General features: G+C 38.4%; 2 protein-coding genes and 1 long non-coding RNA gene across 6 annotated transcripts; 1 reads left to right on the top strand and 2 right to left on the bottom strand.

The window, feature by feature from the left end:
- Nucleotides 1-1157: 1157 nt before the first annotated feature.
- On the bottom strand, nucleotides 1158-16241 carry LOC107216813 (vitellogenin receptor). 2 transcript variants are annotated; one of them, XM_015654105.2, is made up of 32 exons: nucleotides 16112-16241; nucleotides 14485-14545; nucleotides 13005-13132; nucleotides 12599-12733; nucleotides 12354-12459; nucleotides 12063-12209; nucleotides 11392-11505; nucleotides 11195-11320; nucleotides 10866-11081; nucleotides 10522-10693; nucleotides 10019-10220; nucleotides 9738-9929; nucleotides 9329-9449; nucleotides 8976-9116; nucleotides 8527-8788; nucleotides 8249-8445; nucleotides 8005-8157; nucleotides 7794-7924; nucleotides 7432-7559; nucleotides 7144-7334; nucleotides 6796-6974; nucleotides 6471-6715; nucleotides 5928-6226; nucleotides 5559-5798; nucleotides 5293-5451; nucleotides 5056-5201; nucleotides 4834-4925; nucleotides 4427-4664; nucleotides 4161-4341; nucleotides 3821-4097; nucleotides 3617-3737; nucleotides 1158-1427 (listed from the first exon to the last, which is right to left on the bottom strand). In XM_015654105.2, exons 2-32 carry the CDS (start codon nucleotides 14543-14545, stop codon nucleotides 1314-1316), a joined length of 5214 nt encoding a protein of 1737 aa, XP_015509591.2. In that variant the 5' UTR covers nucleotides 16112-16241; the 3' UTR covers nucleotides 1158-1313. The 2 variants fall into 2 exon arrangements, with proteins under 2 accessions (XP_015509591.2, XP_046587124.1); XM_046731168.1 differs by lacking the exon at nucleotides 1158-1427 and adding an exon at nucleotides 2553-2790.
- Nucleotides 16242-16496: 255 nt separating this feature from the next.
- LOC124292856 lies at nucleotides 16497-18599 on the top strand. The gene is made up of 3 exons (XR_006902795.1): nucleotides 16497-16560; nucleotides 16633-16935; nucleotides 17038-18599. It is a non-coding gene; the product is annotated as an uncharacterized LOC124292856 (long non-coding RNA).
- Nucleotides 18600-20250: 1651 nt separating this feature from the next.
- On the bottom strand, nucleotides 20251-22867 carry LOC107216820 (zinc finger protein 2). Of its 3 annotated transcripts, none has more exons than XM_046731687.1 (4): nucleotides 22531-22867; nucleotides 22081-22473; nucleotides 20891-21578; nucleotides 20251-20710 (listed from the first exon to the last, which is right to left on the bottom strand). In XM_046731687.1, exons 2-4 carry the CDS (start codon nucleotides 22139-22141, stop codon nucleotides 20545-20547), a joined length of 915 nt encoding a protein of 304 aa, XP_046587643.1. In that variant the 5' UTR covers nucleotides 22142-22473; nucleotides 22531-22867; the 3' UTR covers nucleotides 20251-20544. The 3 variants fall into 3 exon arrangements, with proteins under 3 accessions (XP_046587643.1, XP_046587641.1, XP_015509598.1); XM_046731685.1 differs by having other exon boundaries at nucleotides 22081-22458; XM_015654112.2 differs by having other exon boundaries at nucleotides 22081-22430.
- Nucleotides 22868-23291: the final 424 nt, after the last annotated feature.

Raw genomic sequence — 23291 nt, 5'->3', positions numbered from 1 at the left:
ATAGGTCAAACTGGTCGACATCTCAACACTAGAATTAGGGAACACCAACGCAACGTACATGAGATTGAAGAACGTCACACAGCTCTAACGAAACACAGTATCGATAAACAACACACTTTTAATTACGACAACACAAACATCCTTTGTGAAGAACACAATTATTATAGAAGACTGTTATTAGAAATGTGCAACATTGTAGGTCATACCAATTCTGTTAATCTTAGACAAGATGTTGAACATTTAAGTAATATTTACAAACCTCTAATCTCCGCCCACACAACAAATATTGTTTAACCTTAACTACGTACAAAAAAATTTTTTGTCCACATTATACAGTCCTCACTACGTAACCTTTCTTACAAAATATTTATTGTTTTTCTGTATAATTGTTTATAACTGTTCACCTTCACTCTGGATTACATTGTTTTCTCCCATCAGTCGTTATTCACCTGTTGACTCAATTGGTTCAACCAACAATATTTCGTTAGACATGTGGAAGTTAATTATAAAGAACCTACCTCCACTTCTTTGACACCTGTGAATTAATTTTATTGCTAAAAAGACCTACTTAATAACCTTTTAACACAATGGCATACTGACTGTGAAGAAACATAGTTCTTTAACCTTTTTAATTAATGACTTCCAACTATTAACTCCCACATATAAAATAACTTGAAGATTGACATTGTCTACCGTCACTCAAAAGTACACTGTCTCCACCAATAGTAATTGTGAATTCGACTACATCTTAGTCCACTTACTTAATTCATAAGGTAAATAACACCTAAAGACATCCTTATTTCAATTAATCATAAGGTTCTTACTAATCAACAATATATAATAGCTCTAAGAGTATTACATCTACAATATTTAAGTCTGATTACTTCTAGTACTATTATTTGTTTTATAAAAAATCCTTTTGTTATTCTTGACAGTTAAAAAATAAATCGTTCTGAGGAGGGCCCATATCCCGGTCGAAACGTTAACTAAAAATACGTTTTCTTAATTCACCGATCACCAAGATTCTATAATAGATGAACATTCTGTAGGAGGAAAGGCTGACAGCTTCATAATTTTTTTTTCTCTCAAGAAGATTATTATTCATCGTATAATAGGAATTATAAAAATTTTATCAAAATATAATTTGAGCACAATATTTAACAAGTAACGTAATATAATATAATAAACAACACGCTGCCCATCACAGCAGATATATAATAAAATACTGTAATATATACGACATAGACGCACATATAACTTGCAATTCAACTGCAAAAATTAATACTCTTGTATTATTATTTTCGAATAAAAAATTATCGTATTAAACGTACATCCGGCAGATAATTTCCGTCTTCACTTTCGCTGGAACAATCTTCTTTTTTATTCAATGACAACGTATTTTTTCCATTCATTTCTCCATTTAGATACTGAAACATAATTTTTAACGTCTGATTGACTACGTGTTCCGTAAATATCGCATTTAATTAATACCGAGATTCAATCAGAATCTGGATGGCATTATTTTTAAATAGAACGTTAAAATCAAATATCAGGTTTGAAATTCAGCCACTGATCGTTTCGTCTGGGTATTATTGGCCCGTAATGACCATGTCAGTATTTCGATTGCGTATTGGCTTTGACCTGTGACTGCCAGGCGGAAGCACGTCTGTACAGAATTAATTTTTCAAATTAGAGGGATCTGGGAATTTCGTATGGGTATAATAGTTGTTCGCACTTAACTTTTCGCATACTAATTTTAGGCCTGAAATGAGTTAGCTAACCAGGTTGAAGTGGGGCACTCCCCTTGTATAGTTTGAAACCTGTAGAATACGATACAGTCAGCGATTTTGGTCAGTTCTTAAAAATGAAATCTCGAGAGCCTTTGATCGTGACGCACCTTTGCTCCGGTTGGAACCCTGCGAGCATCAATAGGCAATATATTGTGGACAGGGGAGTCGTCTATTCAGTAATAGTTGTTAGAAATGCAAAATAAGTATTATGAGTCAGCTGAAGGAGTATTATACGGTGCCGGAATAGGTGACTGGTCCGTAAGTTACAGAATCAAACGTTTTTCCCTTGCCCAAATTTTAAACGTCATTATCTCGAAATTTTTTTCAAAATGTGTTGAAAATCGGTGTACACCATTACTCAAAAACTATTTGACTAATCAAGCTCGTATTTGGCACAGGTTTTTATGATGCTTGTGTCGAATTGATGAACCTAAAACCGACTAAAAATTATCGAAACAAACATGTTTTTTACTGGGTCAAAGTTTGACATTTTTTTCTGAAAAAATCACCTTTTTTATTCTAAGACTAATCAGTCAATTATCATAATTTTTTAAATATTTTTCGTTCATCAAGTGACCACATGTATACAGGGTGGGGCATTTAAGGTGATCAGGGCGATTTTTTCGAAAACGAAGCAAAATCTCAAAAAAAGTTTCAGAAGAGAGCTGCAGGGTTTTGAAGGGGATGGAACATGGCGGGTTCGAATTTTTATTAAGTGGATGCGCCAGGGAGATACGAAGGTCAGCTTCGGTTTTTCCAATGGGATGGTGTATTTTTTATTTTGAAAATGAAAAGAGTATTCAATTTCGAGTATAAAAGTATAAGTACACCAGTTTCCTAAAATTTATACACAATAGGATATTTCAAAAATAAGAAAAAGATGTCCGTTCTCCACTTTACGCGGAATAAATTTACAATTGTATCAAAGCAAATGTTCGAAATGATGGCCATTGTCTTCAATACATTCGATTCCTTTTTTTCTTTGCGAATCTTCCGGCTTCTGAAAAGAACCGTATGACTCGATTAAAAGTTCTGCGGAATGGTTGACTTCTTCCGATGTATCGTTCTCCGTATAAATTACAAGCTGCACTAGCGTTTCGCCATAAATGTAAATCATATCGATCTTCTCGGCAACCGTATACCGATCCATTTTTCAAAAATAATAATCACTATAATAGGAATTCTAAATGTTACTATCGAGGAAATTTCTACGACATGATGTGAATACTCTCAATAACGATCATTAAATAACATTCGTCTACAACTTTGGGTTTTGACTGATAACTTTTGGTTCGATTTTCGAAGGTTGCATTAAGCATCTAATGGCTGAAAAAATTGTTTACATCACACAAACCTTGGAGGCATTGTTTCTCCCGTGTAACATAGAAAGTTGAAATCGAACCAAGAGTTATCAGTCAAAACACAAAGTTGTAGACGAATGTTATTCGTCGTTGTATCTTTTTCTTATTTTCGAAATATCTTATTGAGTGTCAATTTTAGGAAACTGGTGTACTTATACTTTTGTACTCGAAATTGAATGCTCTTTTTATTTTCAAAATTGTATCTCCGTGATTTTTCCCATTTTTAAGCAACAAAAGTCGTTTTTAAAACCAGAATTATGTAATAAAAGATATCTATGACTCTGAAAAGATATATACATTTCTTACATTTATAACTCATCAGAAAACACGTACATTTCTTACCCTAAGAAAAAAAAAATCATTCGAATCGACTAAGATTTGGCGTTTTATAGGGAGTGCCCCCTTTATTAATGCTTAGAAGTGTCTGATTATGTCCTCGATTGAACAGGCGTAATTGCTACTCACTCTAGAACGAATGTCGACGACAGGGTTAACGTATTCGTGTTCCCCTGGCGCCACAGTCATTGTAGTTGACGGAATCGAGGCTGGTAGCCCGCATCCGAAAGCAGGATTTTGAAAGTGTATGCTGTAAAATTATACAAATATTAGATGCCGGTTCTGATCTAATTGTAAGGAACGAAATGCGTTGTAGGAATAAATTCAACTCACCTTAAGTCGCATTTACTGGCTTCATACTTCTTCCTCTGGTAGTAATAGTAGACTCCTAGTAAAGCCAGGCATATAAAGATCGTTGTCATCACTCCAGCAATGTAACCACCATCGCCTTTTGACTTGTTAGATCCGAATTCAGGCGGGGGCATTTTGACTGTATCGTCGCACTTTTCGCCCGGTAACACGACATTTCCATCTTGACACAAACATCCGATATCTTCATTGTTCCTGACGCACAGATAACTGCATTTGTGCCCCTGGCAATTGTTCTTCACTGTGAATTAAAAAATGATTTATAGCAAACATTCGAAACTTTCATCGCAACTTTGCAGTATACCTGATGGTTGACGCGATTGTTGCAGCATCGTGAATTGTTCCTCGGTATGAGATGAGCTGATCTGAATTCTCTTGCAAGTTTCGTTTCCGGCGAACACAGAACAGCTAGTCATTTGTCCGGTGCCTGGGGTCAGCCAGAAAAGCGAATCCTCGAATAAGTTTAAGCCGACAGGATGGTGAACCTTACAGAAGAACGGGCACATGATGCAAATTCTTCGAAATTTGAAACATTGATCGGGAGAAAATTGTATTTGAATGATTACTAACGTTAGCGGAAAACATAATGCGTCGGTCATTTCCATTCAGATCTGAGCTTTCTATCAGTTGAAAGTGTTGATCAGCCCAGTACAAACGAGCCCTTGAGTGGTCAACAGTGAGTCCGCTAACGATTCCAAGATTCTTCGAAACTACGGAAGTCGAATCTTTGCCAGTCATCCGCGACCGATATATTTCGCTGACTGGATTGTTGAAGGACCACGAATCTGTTTGGCCCCAAAAGATGAAGCTGTGGGCATGAGAAATTGAAGGATCATCACTTCAGCATGAGAACTAAATATCTGAAGAAGTTGAAGATTTGTTAGCTGATTATCGTTCGTCGAATGATACTGAAAATTAACAAAAAAGAACAGACGTAGTAAAAGAAAAAACGTCTTCTTGTCCATCTACTAACTTACCCATGTTTCGGATCTGTAACTATGCTGTTTACCGCAGTCGCAGAATTTACGGAGACAACATGCGCGCATTTTTGCTCTCCCAAATGACAGACCTGCAATTTCGATCAATCGAAAGAAATAAAAGTAAGTTGATCGATCAAGAAATGTTGTAATCAACTCGAAGAGTTACTATTGTGTTCGGCCGAGCCGGCAAACATTGTCAAGTGTATATTTTATAAGTACCTTAATGGCATGGGGTTTCTCGCTGTCGTAAAAATACACGTTATCAGTGGTCCAATCGACGGAAAGGGTTCGCGGTTTTCCAATGTTGGTCACGTTTCTTATCTCCATCGTTTCCAGGGACAGTTGAAAAATCGTTCCAGTTATTTCTGGAATAATTTTTTTTGACGCTTTTGAACAGTCGCTAGCAAAACTTTACCCTTTTTAAGTTTTCAATGAGATATAGTGCGTGTATCTTACCGGTGCTCCAATAAACCGTCCTGTTGGCGATGTTCAAGTCGATACCGTTTTTACCAATGCCAATTCCAGGCTCGCTATAAATTACCTTGATCGAATTAAGGGATTGCGAAACTCTTCTGATGTCGTCTTTTGTCGCTATTATCAGTTCCATCGGAGATCCTGTGAAACATTCAATTTCCTTAATCGTTCTTTGCTCCTTGCTTCTTCCATCCAATTCGACAATCTGTCATTATAGTGAAAAGTAAAACGGGTTTGCATTCAATTACCGGTTACTTTGCAAGTCCGACCATCGGAACGTAGCACGAATCCAGAGAAGCAGGAGCATGCAAAAGAACCAATTTCGTTGCGGCAAACCTGCGAGCACGTGCCGAGCTTACACTCGTCGATATCTTCGCAAGAATAGCCGTCGTTCTTCAGCTTGTATCCTTTAGCGCAGCTACATATAGGTCCAGCAGGTGTTTTGTTGCAAATTCCGTCACAGCGATTATCCGAAGTGCATGCAGTTTCTGTGTGAATATAAAAACAACAAGTTTTCGTGAACATTTTTCATCTCTTCAAATTGAAAGAAACCGGTACAACGCTTCGTAAAATTCGATATTGTTGGAAACAATCGCCCTAGATCCCTGTAAGCTCACCACATTTTCCGTTCTCGTCGCTCTGATCGTAACAATCGGCGATCCCGTTGCAAACGCTGGAATAGGGGATGCACGCCCCAGTCAGACACTTGTATTCTTCGCAATTAATCGGTTCCGTTGTGGGCGCGAGAATGACGTCGCAGTATTTCTCGTCAGACTTATCACCGCAGTCGTCTGTACGATCGCAAACCCAACTACGAGGAATGCACTTGCCATTCGCGCAGGCAAATTCGTCGTATTCACAATCAGTGCAGAGAAGTTCGTCGTCTTTCATAGGGCAGTCATCCACCTTGTCGCACCTGCGAAAAATCAATTCCAGGACCGGTTCATTAGTCGATTTTTATCACGAACAGTTGGACAAATTGTTTTCTTTGCGCTCAATAGTCACTCTTTCAGTAACGCAATTCAGTTAGCTGAAAATGAAAAAAGTTTCAGGATTTTGCATGGAATATAAAAAAAAAAAAAAATGACAAAAAAAGGGTGCCACTTAGTGACTTCTGTGACTAAAAGGATTAAGGCTGGACAATCCGGGATCGTGCTCACCTGGCTTCGAATGGAATGCACTTATTCGTTCCGTGACATAGGTATTCTTCGGCTGTGCAAGCGGCCTCCGACGTTTTTCCGTCCACGGGGCAATTCCGTTCGTCGGATCCGTCACCGCAATCGTTGACCAGGTTGCAGACGAGCACAGTGTCGATGCATCGAGCATTCTGGCAGGTGAACATACTGGGACTACAAGTAGCCGTTTTGCACTGACCGTACTCGTCGGAACCGTCTTCACAGTCGACCTGTGACGAAATTCAAACATGGAAAGTTGAAGCATATAACGAAGCTCGATGCTACGTGAATTGACGATTAAATCGTGTACCTCTCCATCACATTCCCAAAACTTCGGAATGCATCCACCACTTTTGCAAGTGAACATGGTTTCGGGGTCGCAAGTGTGTGTTGCGCAATTCTCCTCGTCAGATCCGTCACTGCAGTCGATTTTCCCGTCGCAAATAAAGTACTTCGAGATGCAGAAACCGCGTTGACACTGGAATTCGTCTGCGAAATGGTTGTATGGAGATTGGGAATTGGCAATTAGATCGTTAAGATGGCTACGAATTTATCGTTCTAATAGACCTCGAATGCAAAGTTGAACAAGTTGTTGTAATCAAAAGTTCAATATGATTTTGAGTTTCGTCGATTGTATTCGATATTTGGATTATCCCACCTTTTCCGCATGTCTTTGCGTCGCAGAATTCCTCATCAGAACGATCCGAGCAATCATAATTCGAGTCACAAAGCTTACTGTTGTGAATGCAGTTTCCATTGTTGCATGCAAAATGATCGGGACCGCAAGTTGCAGGCTTGTGACATTCGACTTCGTCTTCACCTCCTGGACAATCTCTCACTCCGTTGCACCTGAAATCATTTGGAATACCGAATGTCATACTCTTCACCGTTGAAACTCATGTTTTTCAACTGTAAAAAATACTGATTCAAATCAATGAAGAATTACCTTTTGATCTTGTCAATGCAACTTCCATCAGACGCGCATTTCATTTCGTAGACTTTACAGTGATTTCGAGAAATACTACAAGTAATATTATCACTGTTTAACATCATTCCGGACGGGCAGCCACAAGTCTGTAACATAAAGAAAATCGCATGATTATACGTCTCTAGACATGAAGAAAACTTCGGATTCTTTTTCACGAAGACATGTTGGAACGAGTTTGCAGAAAATTCTCATTATTCAATGAGTACTGGATTTAAAGACCGGAAAAATAAATTTCGTTCGAATTCTGTGAGTCATTAGACGCTCAGAAAAGAAAGCTGATGGGTTCCTTTTACGGCAGGTAATTTTCATGTTTTACGTACCCGCTGTGAGTTGGAAGCGACAAGACAAACGTGTGTGCATCCGCCGTTTTCCTTAAGACACGGGTGTTGAGTAGACCCGTGATTGCCAGTCATCGCTACCAAGTACATTTTTTCCAAATTGACAGGAATACCTGCGTTATGAAAAAGTGTTAATTTTTATTTTTTTTTATAGATATTGTACCTAATCAGAATATTACTAGCGTGATCTTACCGAGACTGATTTTTTTCTGTCCTTGAATGACGCCCATTTTATCTGCCCAGTACAATCCCTTTGATCCGTAGGAAGTCCAGAATATGTCATTACCCAGGACGGCAATGCTCACTGGAGATATCAATTCTGACCTGAATCGATGTCTGTCCGTACCTTAAATGAGAAATCGGTCATAATGTGCAATGTGAAAATCGTGGAAATATTAGACCTCATGCGAAAAATTGTTCCACTGTGAGTAAATTACCTTCGTAGGAAGTACTCTCTATTATCCCTGTGCTCTGATCAGCCCAAAAAACTCGCTCTAGGTGTGCATCGTACACAATCGAAACGGACGGTCCGATTAAACCAGTTTCGATCGCATGCGTTGTGCTGCCACGGCCGTTCATCTGCATTTTGTCGATGTGAATGTCGTTGCCCGATTTCAAAACGACGTACATCAGGCTGCAAGATGAATAATTTCACAGCAATACATTATCAAATGATACTGGCGAAATCAGAAAATCTCTCGTTGTATTGATTTACCCGTGTTCGGGAATGACGGCTAGATCCAGGGGAACGGCCTCCAATCGTTCTGAGTTTAGAACCATCCTGTCGCCAGTGTTAGTGTTGTAGACTTCGATGTTCCTGAAGAGACTATCACACCAGTAGAGGTTCCTTCCGAAATAATCAAAGTCCATACCACCAACTAGGCCTATCTTAGTGGTAATGAGATTTGAAATTTGACCGGTCTTCGTATCGTACCGAAATATCACATTCTTCAGTTTATCGCTCGCCAGAATTGTACCTGCGAAATTTGAGGCCCAATTGATCGACGGTAAGAGTGTGCAAATGTGAATAGTGGAGAACAGAATTGAGGAAAAGAGGAGGTGAACGGCTAACAATGAGCTGAGAAAAGATTCTCACTGAAATATTGAAATACGGATCATTGATGCTCTGCAATGAGATTTTCATTGTATCTTAATTCAACTTACCAGTTTCTGGATCATAAGTCAGGGCATTGATGTCTTGGCGTAAGATATCAGCCTGAAGTTTCGGTCTTCCCAATACTTGATGATGGACTTCTATGAAAAATTGTGCAGCTCCAACCATTATCTTCTTCTCTTTCTCAGTAACTAAAAATTCATCGACGGAATAGATAAAATAGTAAACGTAGTAAATGGAATGAATTAGTAAACGTTTTTCACACACTTGATGATGCGAATTTGGAATATTTCTGTCGACAAATGTTATGAAGAATACTTGAAGAAATTAATTACTACTGTCCAGAATTGATATATTATTCTAAATGAATATGTAGCATAAAAAAAATGTATCGTTGACAAACCTCTGCAGCTGTGTTTATCGGTACCTAATTCCTTGTCAGCTGGGCAACCACAAGAATATGTAGAATTCGGCGCCAACAAACATACGTGTGAACAGAACCCGTGAATGCAAGGATTTGGAATCTGAGAAATAACAGTTTACGTAGTTTCGCGTTGCTTATAAATTTGAGTATCTGATTTGGTCGCGATTGTACAGAATTATTTCCGTGATGCGTCCTGTGGGGACCCCTGATTATAGGCAAATCAGGGTACGAGTTCATTCCGAGCAAATTCGCTGCTCTTTTGTTAGCACGCGGCTGATGTCACCCAGGTAGAAGTCGGAGCTGTTCAGAGTGGTTATGTACCCTGATATGCCTATAGTTAGGGGATCCTTATAGAGCGCATCACGGACAAAACCTTTACAATACTTACATCGGGCCTCAGAGTTGAGTGATAAATGTGTATCCCGTAGATGGATTTTTTCTCTTTTGCTACAATAGTGTGTTCCTTTCCTGTAAACTTATTGCAAGATTGAACGCTGTTAGTTTTCCAGTCGCTCCAGTACAATTTGTTCTCGAAAACCGCTACCGAGTAGGGATGCTTCGCCACCGCGTGCAAGACGATCTATGAATTGAGGAAAGAATTGATTTTATCATTACAATCACTACACGCAAGAACGGAAAAAGCTCAGCGAGGCAAATTATTCTACTTACTCTGCGATCACTTCCGTCTAGTTTTACGGATTCGATGGTGCTTAATTTGGCGTCAACCCAATACAATCTGTGATTCGGATAATCGATTGTCAAGCCATTTGGCCAGGCAATATTGTTCGTTATAAATGGCATGACGTTTCTTCCATCCATCTGCGCTTTCGAAATCTGCGCTTTTGCGCCCCAGTCGCTCCAAAACATTAATCTGTGAATTTGAATAAATTCATTAAATATCTATCATTCTGTATGCAGCAGGGGGCCTATAATTATAGGCAATTCAAGGTACAATTTCAATTCGAGCAACTCCCAGTTTCACATCTACCGCGTGCTAAGAAATGAACAGCGGAGTTGCTTGGAGTCAACCTTACCGTGCGCATCTACGAAAACGCGCGTAATTAAAAATTTTTCTCATCCAGTTTCCGAAAACAAAAAATCAGAAAAAAATCTCCGTGAACTTGCATTTTTATTTCGAATCTAAGACCAAAAACTCCATCTTAGAATCTCACCCTTCCGAAGGTAGCAGACCAATTCCTCTCGGTCTGTCCGCGTATTCGCTAACGATGACAGTGCACGTGGACCCGTCGTTGGTACAGACTGCGATGTGTTTCATTTGACCGTCCGTAAAGTACAGGTTGCGAGTCACCCAATCGATCGCTATATCTTCCGGGGCACCCAAACCTGTAATATGCAGCGTTTTTCACTTTACCGATCAACCGATCAACTCGGTAATTCTGGGTCGAATCGAAGAACTATAAACTTTTGGCATTTCACTGGTTTATCATTTCTCATCGTCAGTGTGCCTCTTCATAGTCCTTGACGCGCCTAGTTGACAACAAGCTTACACGTTTACCTGCAGTTATAATGACTTCTTTTTGCGACCCGTCCTCCTTGCTTCGAACAATCGCTTCGTCACCGAGTTGAAGGTCAGACCAGTAAATATAATCCGTGTCTAGGGATACGCCGACGACGTGCTGGAGCTTTCGGGCAACGTAAAACATCACCCTAGAGGTGAGATAAAGTCCGCGGATGTCGGTCTTCGAGGAATAAACCATGAGAGCTTCTCCTCCTGTTGAACAATTAAAAACATTCAGTGAGTTTGCACTTACGTGAGGAGCAGGAATTTGGCAAAGATTGATCTGGAAAGAGGTTCAATAATTATGCTCTGAAACAAAATTTCACCCGTCGCTTTGCAGCTTCGCTTGTCGTTCTGCAATAAATATCCCGATTCGCAGCTGCAGTTGTAGGAACCCTCGAGATTCTCGCAACTTTGATCACAGAATCCGTGAATGCTGCATTCATCGATATCTGGAATAATTTTCATTCGTGAGAGTAGGCAACTCGCATGAGTAACGAAAAACTATCACGATCATACTCACCCATGCAAATTTTACCCCTGAGCAGTTCATATCCGGGTTTGCAAGAGCAAACGGCACCCTTTGGCGTCTGATGGCACACTTGGTTGCAAGTTCCATTGGCGCATTGTTGATCGGCTGATTGAGAAATCAGTGAATATAATATTATTTCCTCCTTTGAGTTTTCGAAGGCAACAAGATACACGAAATAAAATTGCAATTGATTCCGTAAACTCTAAATCAGTTCTTGCAATTACGTAATTAATTGTGTTCATCACCTTAATCAGATATGATTTACATAATTCACAAGATCGAGTTTGTTACCGTTTAACTAGATAATGGATTTATTCTGCATCACAAAACTATTCGGAGCAGGAAATGAGAGAGACCGTGAGTAATTTTACGATGAGTATCAACGTATGGTGCAGCGATAGCTAAATTGTCACGATGTATGACGTTCACAAGGGTCTTCCACTTACAATTCAGATACATAATACGCTTGAAGTGAACTGAGGTAATTATACGATAATTATGAATTACCATAATTACATGAAGTTCTTCAACTCGAGTGTTCAAGTAAAATTATTCGTCTGTAATGTGTAGTTGTCACAGAAGACTGATCATTGACAGGTATGATTATGAATCTTTTGACAGTTTTCGTCTGTGTTTAGAATAAAAACCTCTTTTCCTCTCACCATTTTTGCATCCGTCGACATCTTCATCGGTACCGTCCGTACAATGCTGCCTACCGTCGCAAACATTGTTCAATCGAACGCAGGCGTTGTTACCGCACAAAAAGTAGCCCTTCTCCGCTGTACACTCTTGGGGTGTCAAATCGTGGGCTATAAATTGGTGTGAGAAAAAAGTTTGAATGACTGCGTAGCTGATTTTTGTAGAGATAACATCTTACTGATGCTTCTGACGTTCCGCGGCAATGCTTTCTTCTTCAGCCGCATGATAACGTATATACAGATGCTATTACTCACCACATTCCGTTTCGTCGCTGTTATCAGAACAATCATTGATACCATCGCATTTCCATTCCTTCATTATGCAGTAACCATTTTTGCACTTGAATCCATCGCATGGTCGCTGAAAGCATGTGATAGTATTAAAATAATTAGCGAATGGAATGACGCGTGATGATACTGTTATCCCGAAAAGTGAACAATATTGCTTTTGTTGATCGAATATCGATGTATCGGAGCAACGCCATATCGAATTTTCTCACATCTTTGGTGCAACCAAGTATCTCATCGCTCGAATCAAGGCAGTCTTGATGTCCATTGCACACGAATTCCTCCGGAATGCAGATATTATCCAAGCATCGAAACTCGTCCGGCTTGCATTTGGCATCCGGCTTAAACTGTAGAAATACGATTAGAAAACGCATTATTCAATCGAAAGTAAAGCAAATATCGTTTTGTGCGATTACATCCATATATTGTACAAGAATAGGAGAGATTCACTTGAACGTTAATATTACGTTGGATAAAAAGTTTGTAGAAATTTTCCAATTGTGCATTCAATGTATTGTCTGAATCATTGAACGACTCATAGAATGAGAATCTTATTTTATTCGGGAAGGCTGGATCCCATCCTGAAATATTTTCTAGCCCAACTTGTGTGATACGCACCACGAATCCAGTGCAGTTTTTTTCATCCGAGAAATCTCCACAATCATCTTCACCGTCGCATACGAAAAAATGGCTTACGCATAAACCATTTTCGCATCTCAGCCAATCGGGTGCCTCGCATTTTGTTTCTGTAAATGATTAATTCGACTGAAACCGTATTTTTCGCGAATGAAACTATTTTTATACTTTGCGTATAAATTTTTTTCACGTTCACCGTTACACCTAAGCAAATTGCTTTTTCGAGAATGAGTAGTCGAATATCATTAGGGATTAAAAAAATTTGAATCCTGCGTGATGCACGCGAGTTCTAATGAAACGAGTCAAGTGAACTTTTGAACTCCGTAACAACCATGGCGGCAATGTTGCAAGTGTTAGTACAAAGATCAAAGTCTCTTCTTAGTATTTGTATATATATATATATATACGTGTTTTAGTCTTATAGACAAAACATGGGGGATAAAAATTTCTAAATGAAGTAACACAGCTAGTTAATGTAAATTTTCAAAGGAACATCGTACGAAATACTGTATTCCGTTTCTCTACTGAATAGGTGCTGATTTTCAAAAAATATATGCTCATTGCTCATACTCAAATATAAACAGCATGATATACCGACAAATGAAGTTTGAAATGTAGAAAAAATATCACTTTCTGACGTTATCCGTAAACAGAGGACGTTGGCAGAACGATAATATTTAACGAGACATATTACGTATGTATATAAACATGCACAATACATGCAGAAAATTATATGATGTGTACAGTATGATAAATAAATGTATGTAGTCAATAAGCTAAATTATGCTATTTATTGGTCTCCCGTTATATTTCTGTTTCAACTAATTTATCACTCAAACAACAAGTTGACATCATGACCCTAGTGAAAATTTCTACTACTACGAGTTTTTACAGATATTGGACCATTTCGAATTATTTTATGTAAAATTGTAAGTATGTGTAGTTTTTCATAAAGAATTCTTAATTTTGTTTTTAAATTGTAGTGTCTTGCAGATTTCTTTCTGCATCAATAGAAAAAGTCATGAATATCTACAAGTATTGTTGAATAATTCACGATGCATACTTACAATTTTTCGCACAAAATTGTAGGAAATGTTCGAATTTCTCTACAAATTTGTAGAAAATCGTAGAACTCATTTTCACGAGGGGAGCAAGCGTTTGGATATCACGATATTAACTTTTTGTCACCATTGTTCGATGTTAATATGTGTTTGTGTTTGAATAAGTTGTGTTAATTAATGAATATCTTCAAATAAATGACGAAGTAATAATAATCCACCCCACTATAAATGTATTATATATTGTTAGACATAATAGAAATTTTTGCCTTTTGCATCATTTTAGAGAGCAAAATAATATTTATGATAAAAAAATCAAATTCTTGACTTGATTTTATCGTCACAATTGATTTTCTTATTTTAATGTAGGAATGTAGCAGTTGAAGATATAAAAACAGACTTACCGCTAATCCGACTGCCATTCGTTAAGTGACAAATCACAAGAGCAAGAACGATGTATCGCATCTGTAGATAGTACAACATGATTGTAGCATAAATCGTTTCACTCAGAGAAAGAGGTGAACATAAAGGAGGAAGGGAATTGGTAGAATGTATAAGCTTGAGCCGTCATTTCAATACAACGGTCAAGAGTGGAGGGCATTTGACAATGAAACAGTGGCTCGAGTTGCGATTATCGCGAACGAGCAAGTATATAAACGCACCACGTTGAGACAGGAAATATTTCCTGTTAAACGATTAATTGGTCAGAGTGTTAGGCTGTCAACCGAGACTCAAAACCTTATATGCGCCGTAGTGTCGAGCAGTGTTACTCCCGATTTTGATTTGAAACTATAGAACAGAAATTAGCAGATAATCTACTTGTAGCTTTTGCTAACAGCGATGCGAAATCGTGAGAAAGTACGTCTCCAATAACACTGTGCAACATTAAGAAAATCACCAATATCTCGAATAGTTATTCGCATTAGGCACACCTAGTAAACAAAGGAAAGCAAATTTATATTGAGGTATCACGTCTCAAAACCACTGGTACAAGGTCAATGTTACAACAGGCGGAATCACGCGTTTTGCCCCATTTTTCCGATCTAATAGTCATCATAGATGAAGCACACAAGAGCTTTCATGTGTGAAAAAATGAATAAGGTTACTGCGCCAACCAACATTATTGTAAAAACAGTCTTGCTGTTCACTTACATCAAGGAACACGTGCCACTTACAAAGCATTTTTTCCATCATTTAATTTCTGCCTGTTTTGGTCACTTCTCTATCGCTCAACGAACCCGTTTTAATTCGGTAACGCCGAGTTCGTTAGAGTGATATTACAAATAGAATACCGCGATAAATGACTACAAGAGGAAAGCCGAGCGTTGAAAAGAAATATTAATTTCTTTAATGAAAAATCAAGTCTTGTGCGGCTAATTTACATAATTTTGAACAAATCAGTACATGCTTTTCATTATGAAATCTGACGTGATGTGACAATTTTATTTATAAACATCAATTGACTCTAAAGTGGAGAATACTGTAAACCAAGTGAAAAAAAAGTTTTGAATTTGTTGCGTAGTGTCATCGAGTGCATAATCTCCCCCATCGTCACGAGCATGTGTATACGAATATTTCAACGATCATTTATCGACTTATTATTGAAACCAGAGCGTATTTGCAAAAAGAAAACATTTTCTCACAATTATTAATTCTTATATATGGCCGAGGGCTGCTTAACTTGGGTCAAAGAGGACCCTCGTTTAACCTCGAGTGAAAACAGTTATAGGCAGATAAACGATCGTTATAAAATGAGTTTTATCGACCGTGCAGCTGAACTTGCACTTTCTAATGGACCATGTATGTAATACGTGAATTCGGAGTTTGGCAACCAGTTTTTAGTACGAAGTAATGAACTTTCAAATTAGTACTTAGGTTCGACCTGCAGTCACGATCGTCACATTGCTCATCAATTACTGTATCGATAGCATGAAATGTTTAGAACTTTGAACTCGAGGATTCCATTTATTTCGGATGACGTATTTCTTTACGGATAGGAAGATTGTTTAAATTTAATAAGGGTCTACTTACCGCCTGAAAGTACTTAGTACACGGCGATGAAGTGAGGAGGAGAAATACCGGACAAACAAATCAGGAACTATTGAAATATTTACTGGTTAGCGACGTGCACGGTACTGTCCGATTCATAACTCGCCGGCTCGAAGAAGGGAGCGAAGAAGCGGAGAAAAGGGGGGCAGAACCAAACTTATGAAAACATTAGCGGTCGCGTCGAACAAATCGAAACTTTGTGCCTGCCAACTATGTATCAGGTTATATATCTACTCAACCAAATCACGTAAGTAAACACCTTTGTCATCGTTTCTTTGTACATAACGTTTCGAACAAGATAAGTAGGATGAAAATAATACATGTCAACTCAAATTCGAGCTTATCTATCTGCGACGGATCAAATGAAGCGATGGTTGATTTTCCATGCTCGTCGATATTGTAAAGACAAGACGAAATAATAATGTGTACAAGTATTGTAAAAAGCAATTTTGTTTTCATTAATCTTTGCTGCTTGTGTCTTTTATTGTTATTGTCTTTGTTAGGGTGAAGGATAAACGCAGTGAACGATCCAGAGAATTTCAGTACCCCTACTGGTCGGTGATAAAATTGTTTTACGACAATGTGCTAATGAAACAGATACGAAAGAATCCGAGGTTATATTTTCGGTGAGCCTCCAGAATTCATAATTCAAGACGGGTACGAAATGATCCTTCAGATTGTCTGGGATTTTGGAAATGGCATAAGTCAGAAATTTTGGATAAACTGTGTTCACTTTGGAAACTCCGATACTTACGGAGAAGCGAAAACAGCCGTGACCAAAATTTTCAAAAACTCGCCAATTTCCGGTAAGCCCGAGATTTTTCATTTTTCCTGCACACCCCTAAAATAAACTAACATAATATTAACAACCTATTATTAATCTGAACGTGTGATTTATTATGTTCCAGACGGTCAATACGGTTCGGCCAATTTACACATCGAAGTCAATTAAAGTTTGAGTTTCATAATTCGTACGGTAAAATAAATCCACCATTACCCCGGTTGCCCCATCGTGGTTACACCCTTGTCTTTGACAAAACTCTGCAGTTGTGTTTATCGGTTCCTAATTCCTTGTCAGCTGGAAAACCACAGGAATACGTAGAATTCGGCACCAACAAACATATGTGTGAACAGAATCCGTGGATGCAGGGATTTGGAATCTGGAAATAACAGTTTACATAGTTTCGCGTTCCTTGTAAATTTGATTATACCGAGGGTACAATACTTACATCGGGTCTCAGAGTTGAGTGATAAATGTGTATCCCGTAGATGGATTCATTTTCTATTGCAACAATAGCTTGTTCATTTCCCGTGAATTTGTTGCAAGATCGAACGCTCTTAGTTCTTCAGTCGCTCCAGTGATATTTTTTCTCGAAAACCGCTACCGAGTAGGGCTATTTCGTCATTGCGCGCAAGATGATTTATAGATCTTTGATCGCAAGATCCGTGAATGCTGCATTCATCGATATCTGGAATGATTTTTGTTCGTGAGAGTAGGCAACTCACATGAGTGACGAAAAACTATCGCCTTAACTAACTATCTTCTAACTTAGGTCTTCAATAATGGAATGCGTTGCAAGCAAATGTATACAAATATTTTAACAATAACTTTTTTCGAATTATTATTGAATTCTCAGCATCTTTGCAAAAAGAAAACGTTGTCTTACAATTATTCCTCTTCCTATATGGCCGAGGGCTGGGGTCAAAGGTGGTCCTCGATTACTGTGGAGTGAAATCAGTTGTAAGGCAGATTACCGTTCATTTAAAACGAGTTTTATCGACCGTGCAGCTGAACTTGCACTTTGTATTGGACCATCTATGTAATATACGTGAATTCGGAGCTTGATAACCAGTTTTGAGTATGAGGTAGTGAACTTTCAAATTAGTACTTAGGTTCGACCTGCAGTCATTGCTCATCAATTACTGTATCGATAGCGTGAAATGTTTAGAACTTTGAACTCGGGGTTCCCATTTATTTCGGATGACACATTTCTTTACACATTGGAAAATTGTTTAAATTTAATAAGCGTCTACTTACCGCCTGAAAGTAATTAGTAAACGGCGATGACGGGAGGAGGAGCAATACTGAACAAACAAATCAGGAACTGTTCAAGTATTGACTGGTTAGCGAGGTGCACGGTACTGTTCATTATTTAAGTCCCCAGTTCGAAGAAGGGAGCGGATAAGCGACCTTGAATGTTTTCGTAAGTTTGGTTGGAAAAGGGGAAAGCTACCAAACCGATGAAAACATTAACGGTTGCGTCGAACAATTCGCAACTATTTGCCTGTTAAATATGTGTTAGGTCAGATTTCTACTCAACCGAATCACGTAAGTATACAATTTTCTCATCATCTATGTACATAACGCTTCAAATAACATAAGTAAGATGGAAATAATACATGCCATGGCAGAATCGGTCGAATCGACAACTCGCATAATTATCTGCGATGGTGCTTTTAAATGCTCGTCGACATTGTAAAAATGAAACGAAATAAAAATATGTACAATTTTGTCGAAATGTAATTTTGTTTTTATTGTCCTTTGCTGCTTTTGACTTTTATTCTTATTGCGTTTGTTAGGGTAAAGGACAAAGACAGTGAATATTTGTAACAAGTTTATTACTGACTCATGTAGTCGAATTCAATTTGATGCAATGGTAGTTTACTGTACTGCAACATTCAAGTTGGACTATTTACAGTTTTTGAAACACGACTTGAAGTTGCTACAAGTTTAAAGTGAAAATTTGTAAGATTTGAATGTTGAGTTTATTGCTCACTGATCGGTCAATGACTTTTGGCAAAATGAACGGTTGAACGATGTCGTAGATAGCTAAATTTCCGTGATACGCGGAATATTCACAAGGATTTTCCACGTGTAAAATTAGATGTACCTTACAATAATATCAAGTTATTTAGCTCATACATGAAGATAAAATTATTTACCTGCCTGCGGCAGCTCGGTTACCGTAGAAAAAGATAAAAAATAGTTGAATTAAATAAATGTATAATCAATTTAGCAATTGACAAATTCAGGTTTAATAGTACTGACCCTGCTCACGTAGCTTTTGCTAAGAGTGGCGCGAAATCGTGAGAAAGCACTCTGATAATTGAAATCACGGTTTCGGATGCGATTATCTGAAATAAGCTTCATTAAATTTTCGTTTAATGAAAAAAATTTAAACGTGCAACTAAACTTGCACTATCTATGCAGACATGTATGGATCGATTTGAAGCTTGGGTAACTGCAGTATTGAGTATCATATAGTTCATTCATAAATTTGCACGCAGTTTCTACGAGGTACGATTCTTAAATCTGCTCAATAATTGTACGGTATTGAATGTGGAACTGCCAAACGTGGGAATTTCATTCATTTCTGACAACGTATTCGGCACTTCCATACAAATAGAAACATTATTTAAATTTGATAGACGTCTACTTACCCATCAAAGGTATGTACTCAGGATACGTTCCGAAATTAGCTTGCAGCGCTAAAAACTCCCTAGGACAGAGGCAGAGCTACCCGTGAACTCAGCAGCGCAAAAGAGATCAAAGATTATCGATAGCACTGTGGGGTAATATCGGAACGCACCCTCAGTGCACGACGATAAAGTAAGGAAGAGAAAAAATGGACAAACACATCAGGAACGATTAAAATATTGATAGCGGCGGAGAAGCCGGTAGAGGGGGAGCAGAAAAAGCAAATTTATGAAAAGGTCAAAGTTCACGTTGCACATTTCGAGGGTTAGGTTAGGCATCGAAAGGGCGCGCACAGTGGCTGGAATGCCAAATTCGCGGACAAGTTGCAATAAATATTCAGGTTTTTCTCAGGATGCAATGAAAGTCAGTACTCCTAAATTATATTCATCTTACGATTAATGCGATTTGTATGAAAATGGGTACACGAGGATTTTGAAGATTGCTAGTTTCGAATTAGAAATCCGGACTTTGCAGACTCAAAATGGCGAACTCAACATGTTGGTGGAAAACTATCCAATTTAATAAAAATCACTACTCATGCAGGATTTTCAAGGTGCTGATTTCAAATTGGAAGACAAAGTTTTTAAATCTAAAATGGTGAATTTAAAATAGGGTCCACAATAGACTGAGCTCTAATAATGACTCGATTTTAGTTACGGCTTTTTTATATAGGTAGAATAACTGCGATAAAACTATAATAGCAACGGTGTCTCTTCAACGCCTGTCGATATTGTACAAAATGTAAAGAAATAATAATGCATATTTTGCAATTAAGATGCGATTCAAGTTTATTTTGTTGTTATTCTTTGCTTCTATAGTCTTTTAGTTATATGTTTGTAATAAAGGCTGAACAAAAAGAGGAATATTTGTAACGAGTTTATAGCTTACTCGTGTAATAACATTCAATTTGATACAACGTTAGTTATTAATAGAACGTTCAAGTTAAACTATTTTCTCTTCTCTGGGAAATTCGATACTTCCGACACGCTTCTGGGCAATGACGTTCCAAATATCGTCGTTGAGAGAATGCCTTGAAGCACACTCCACACCGCCATTGCCATTGATGGTGATTTCGGGTCCGTTGATGAGCCCTCAAGTTTGATCTGCGCAGAGAAATTTAGCAGTGGACATTGTAAAATGTTTACAACGTAAATGAAAGGAAACAGTTTTCGAATTTCACTTTTCACGGAGTGAAATATTATGTGAAAGCAATTCTGCAAACCTCAAAGGTTGTAAATTTGGAAGATTTGCCGATGTAATTGAATTTTGAATTTGTTACGCACCGATCGGCAAATGATTTTTGGCAAACCGGACACTCGAACGGCCTTTCACCGGTATGAAGTCGAAGATGGCCTTTCAGTACCCAAGGTCGATCAAAGCTCTTCCGGCAATACGGGCAGTAGTGCAAGGCTTTGATGCGTTTCCAAGTTTCCGTGTTTCCGACATCCGAGTAGGGCGCTCTTTCTTCTTCGTAAAATCTTATCGCTTTGATCAAAGTGTTACTAGCCGGTAATCGCATTGTGGGAGATAAATCGACCGACTCGGGGTCGACGCACTTTCCGTCGGATGATTGATTATCATTTTTACAGCATTTCCCGCCCTCAGCGTTTATTTGTGCGTCGTTGATTTTTATAATCTCGCATCTTTCGATCAGTTCTTTGTCGGCATCGAAAACTTTCTTCCTTGCGTTCAAGTCACACAGGTAATTCGTTACCGTCGGCGCGCTTGCAATGACTGTAGACGTTGAAAGTACGTCGGCTGATTCACCGGAATCTATTAACTGCAGGCCTAGTTCTTCCGGAATTGATGTGTTCCATAACATGCTGTTATCTTTCTTAAAGCTGTATCGAGTTACGATTGAAAGTCTTGGACAAGTCCACATATTTATAGACTTTGAAGACACTTCTTTGCTTTGATTTTTTTTTCTGATATCAGATACTGTCGGCAACCACGACACGGAAAGTTCGTTCTCTACGAAAAATTGTGGAATATTATTGAAAATGGGTTGAAAAAAAAAGAAACAATTGATGCTAAGCATCACTGATCTTATAAATGATTAGGGTAAATTGGATCTTTCACAACATAATGGAACTTATCGCGAATGGTCGATTGCACAGTAACATTGTTGATGAAGAAAACAGTGGTGATATAACCTATAATCAAGAAAACGCAATGCGCTAGAGAAAATTTCGCGGGTTTGAGCTGGAAAATTAGCTACCCATATCGCATAATTTCTTCCCTGGAAATTGATCTCCACTTAACCCTGAAAATTTGCACCTACTCTTTAATAATGGTGAGTGGAATTTTGACGTTGCTCCAAGTTTTCTGTTGCGTTGGTTTTGTACGTAAAGAGTTACAGAAATGTACCATTTACAAACCTCGACTGGAACATGATCGGCGAGCAAAATTTTGCACCAATTAAGCAAACAATTTTTCAAAATAAAAGATGAAAACAATATTGAGTGATACATACCGTCATGTAAATTACTTGTTTTCTGATATCTTGTCATCGATTTAATCAGGCAGTGTGGCATGTTGTTTACGTTTGTTTATTATTCTTTTACAATATCAAGGAATGTATTGAAAAATTGCAATTATGTCAAATACACTATTTTCTGTAGAGTAATAAATCTGAAAACTTATTTGAACAAGTGATCCACTATTGGCGTGTTTCGAAATATTCTTCTTCAAGGCCATAGATACATTAATCCCGGACCGCATTGAGAAGGTTGCAAAAAAGAAACACCAGACAATCTGTACCCACGAGTGTGACGATGAGACATTGATTGACATGTCATGTGTCATTATCAATCCCGTCAAACTCTGTAACCTCGGAAGTTGGTACATCAGTCTACGAAATGGTAACCTAATAATAAGAGCCATGATACTTGTGTTTTAGTATGGTGATACGAATTCAAATTACCCATAAGCTTGATGCTTGCGTTACAAAGATTTACGCAAGGTATACTTTTCCGGGCTTGTTCGAAAATAGTTTGGTATTTCCAACCCTAAAAATTCCTTAGAAATGAGACAGAGTAAGCAGGCGATCTGGTAGAGCAAAAAAATCATGAAACTACTTTCACTGCCCAGCGAATACTGGGCAGCTGATCTCTTCTTCCGCTCTCGAGTAATTTGATTCATTTCACTCGACTCAACGGATCAGTTAGTGTTTCACGGATCTATAAATTTTGAAGCGTGCTTTGAAGTATCTCTAAAATGTTGTGAAACGTGTGAGGCTGGGACAGGGAGTAAGAAGGAAGGAGACCGATCTCCATGCTGCAAAACTGGCATTGATTTTTAGGTCTCTACAGCAGAGAGAACTGCCAGTACTTAAAATTCCCTAGGGCAGAGACAGAGCTGTCCATGAACTCGGCAGCGCAAAAGAGATGAAAGATTGCTGACAGTACTGTCCACGGTCTTACATACAGGTCCGGAAACTAGTAGGGTGGGGAATGACTCAGATAATGAGGAAGAACCGTGGTTCCCGTCTTCGCCGTCTGCAGCGCTGCCCCCTCGGGGTGAGCCAATCATAAATCAGATCCGAACAGCTGATTTTTCGGAATCAACAATCCTGAATTTGTTACACCGTTTACACACTTTACACTGAGTTATGAACTGTCAAAAACTTCGACGAGCAGATCATCTTATCGGTATATATCTATATTTATTATACCCCGGGCCACT

This window comes from Neodiprion lecontei, chromosome 2, assembly GCF_021901455.1.
Source record: "Neodiprion lecontei isolate iyNeoLeco1 chromosome 2, iyNeoLeco1.1, whole genome shotgun sequence".
In the NCBI taxonomy this organism is placed as follows: Eukaryota; Metazoa; Arthropoda; class Insecta; order Hymenoptera; family Diprionidae; genus Neodiprion; species Neodiprion lecontei.
The sequence above is the reverse complement of the archived record's forward strand: the minus strand, read 5'-3'. Positions and strand labels throughout refer to the sequence as shown.

Bases quoted from the DNA above. Each gene is read 5' to 3' on its own strand.
- LOC107216820 (XM_046731687.1), bottom strand. From the start codon at position 22,141: ATGCCACACTGCCTGATTAAATCGATGACAAGATATCAGAAAACAAGT. The intron at 21,579-22,080 runs GTATGTATCACT...AATTTTTCGTAG, and splicing joins AACAAGTAATTTACATGACG to AGAACGAACTTTCCGTGTCG. The intron at 20,711-20,890 runs GTGCGTAACAAA...TTCTCTGCGCAG, and splicing joins CAAAAATCATTTGCCGATCG to ATCAAACTTGAGGGCTCATC.
- LOC107216813 (XM_015654105.2), bottom strand. From the start codon at position 14,545: ATGCGATACATCGTTCTTGCTCTTGTGATTTGTCACTTAACGAATGGC. The intron at 12,460-12,598 runs GTGAGAAAATTC...ACATGCTTTCAG, and splicing joins TACTTGGTTGCACCAAAGAT to CGACCATGCGATGGATTCAA. The intron at 12,210-12,353 runs GTGAGTAATAGC...ACCAATTTATAG, and splicing joins CAGCGACGAAACGGAATGTG to CCCACGATTTGACACCCCAA.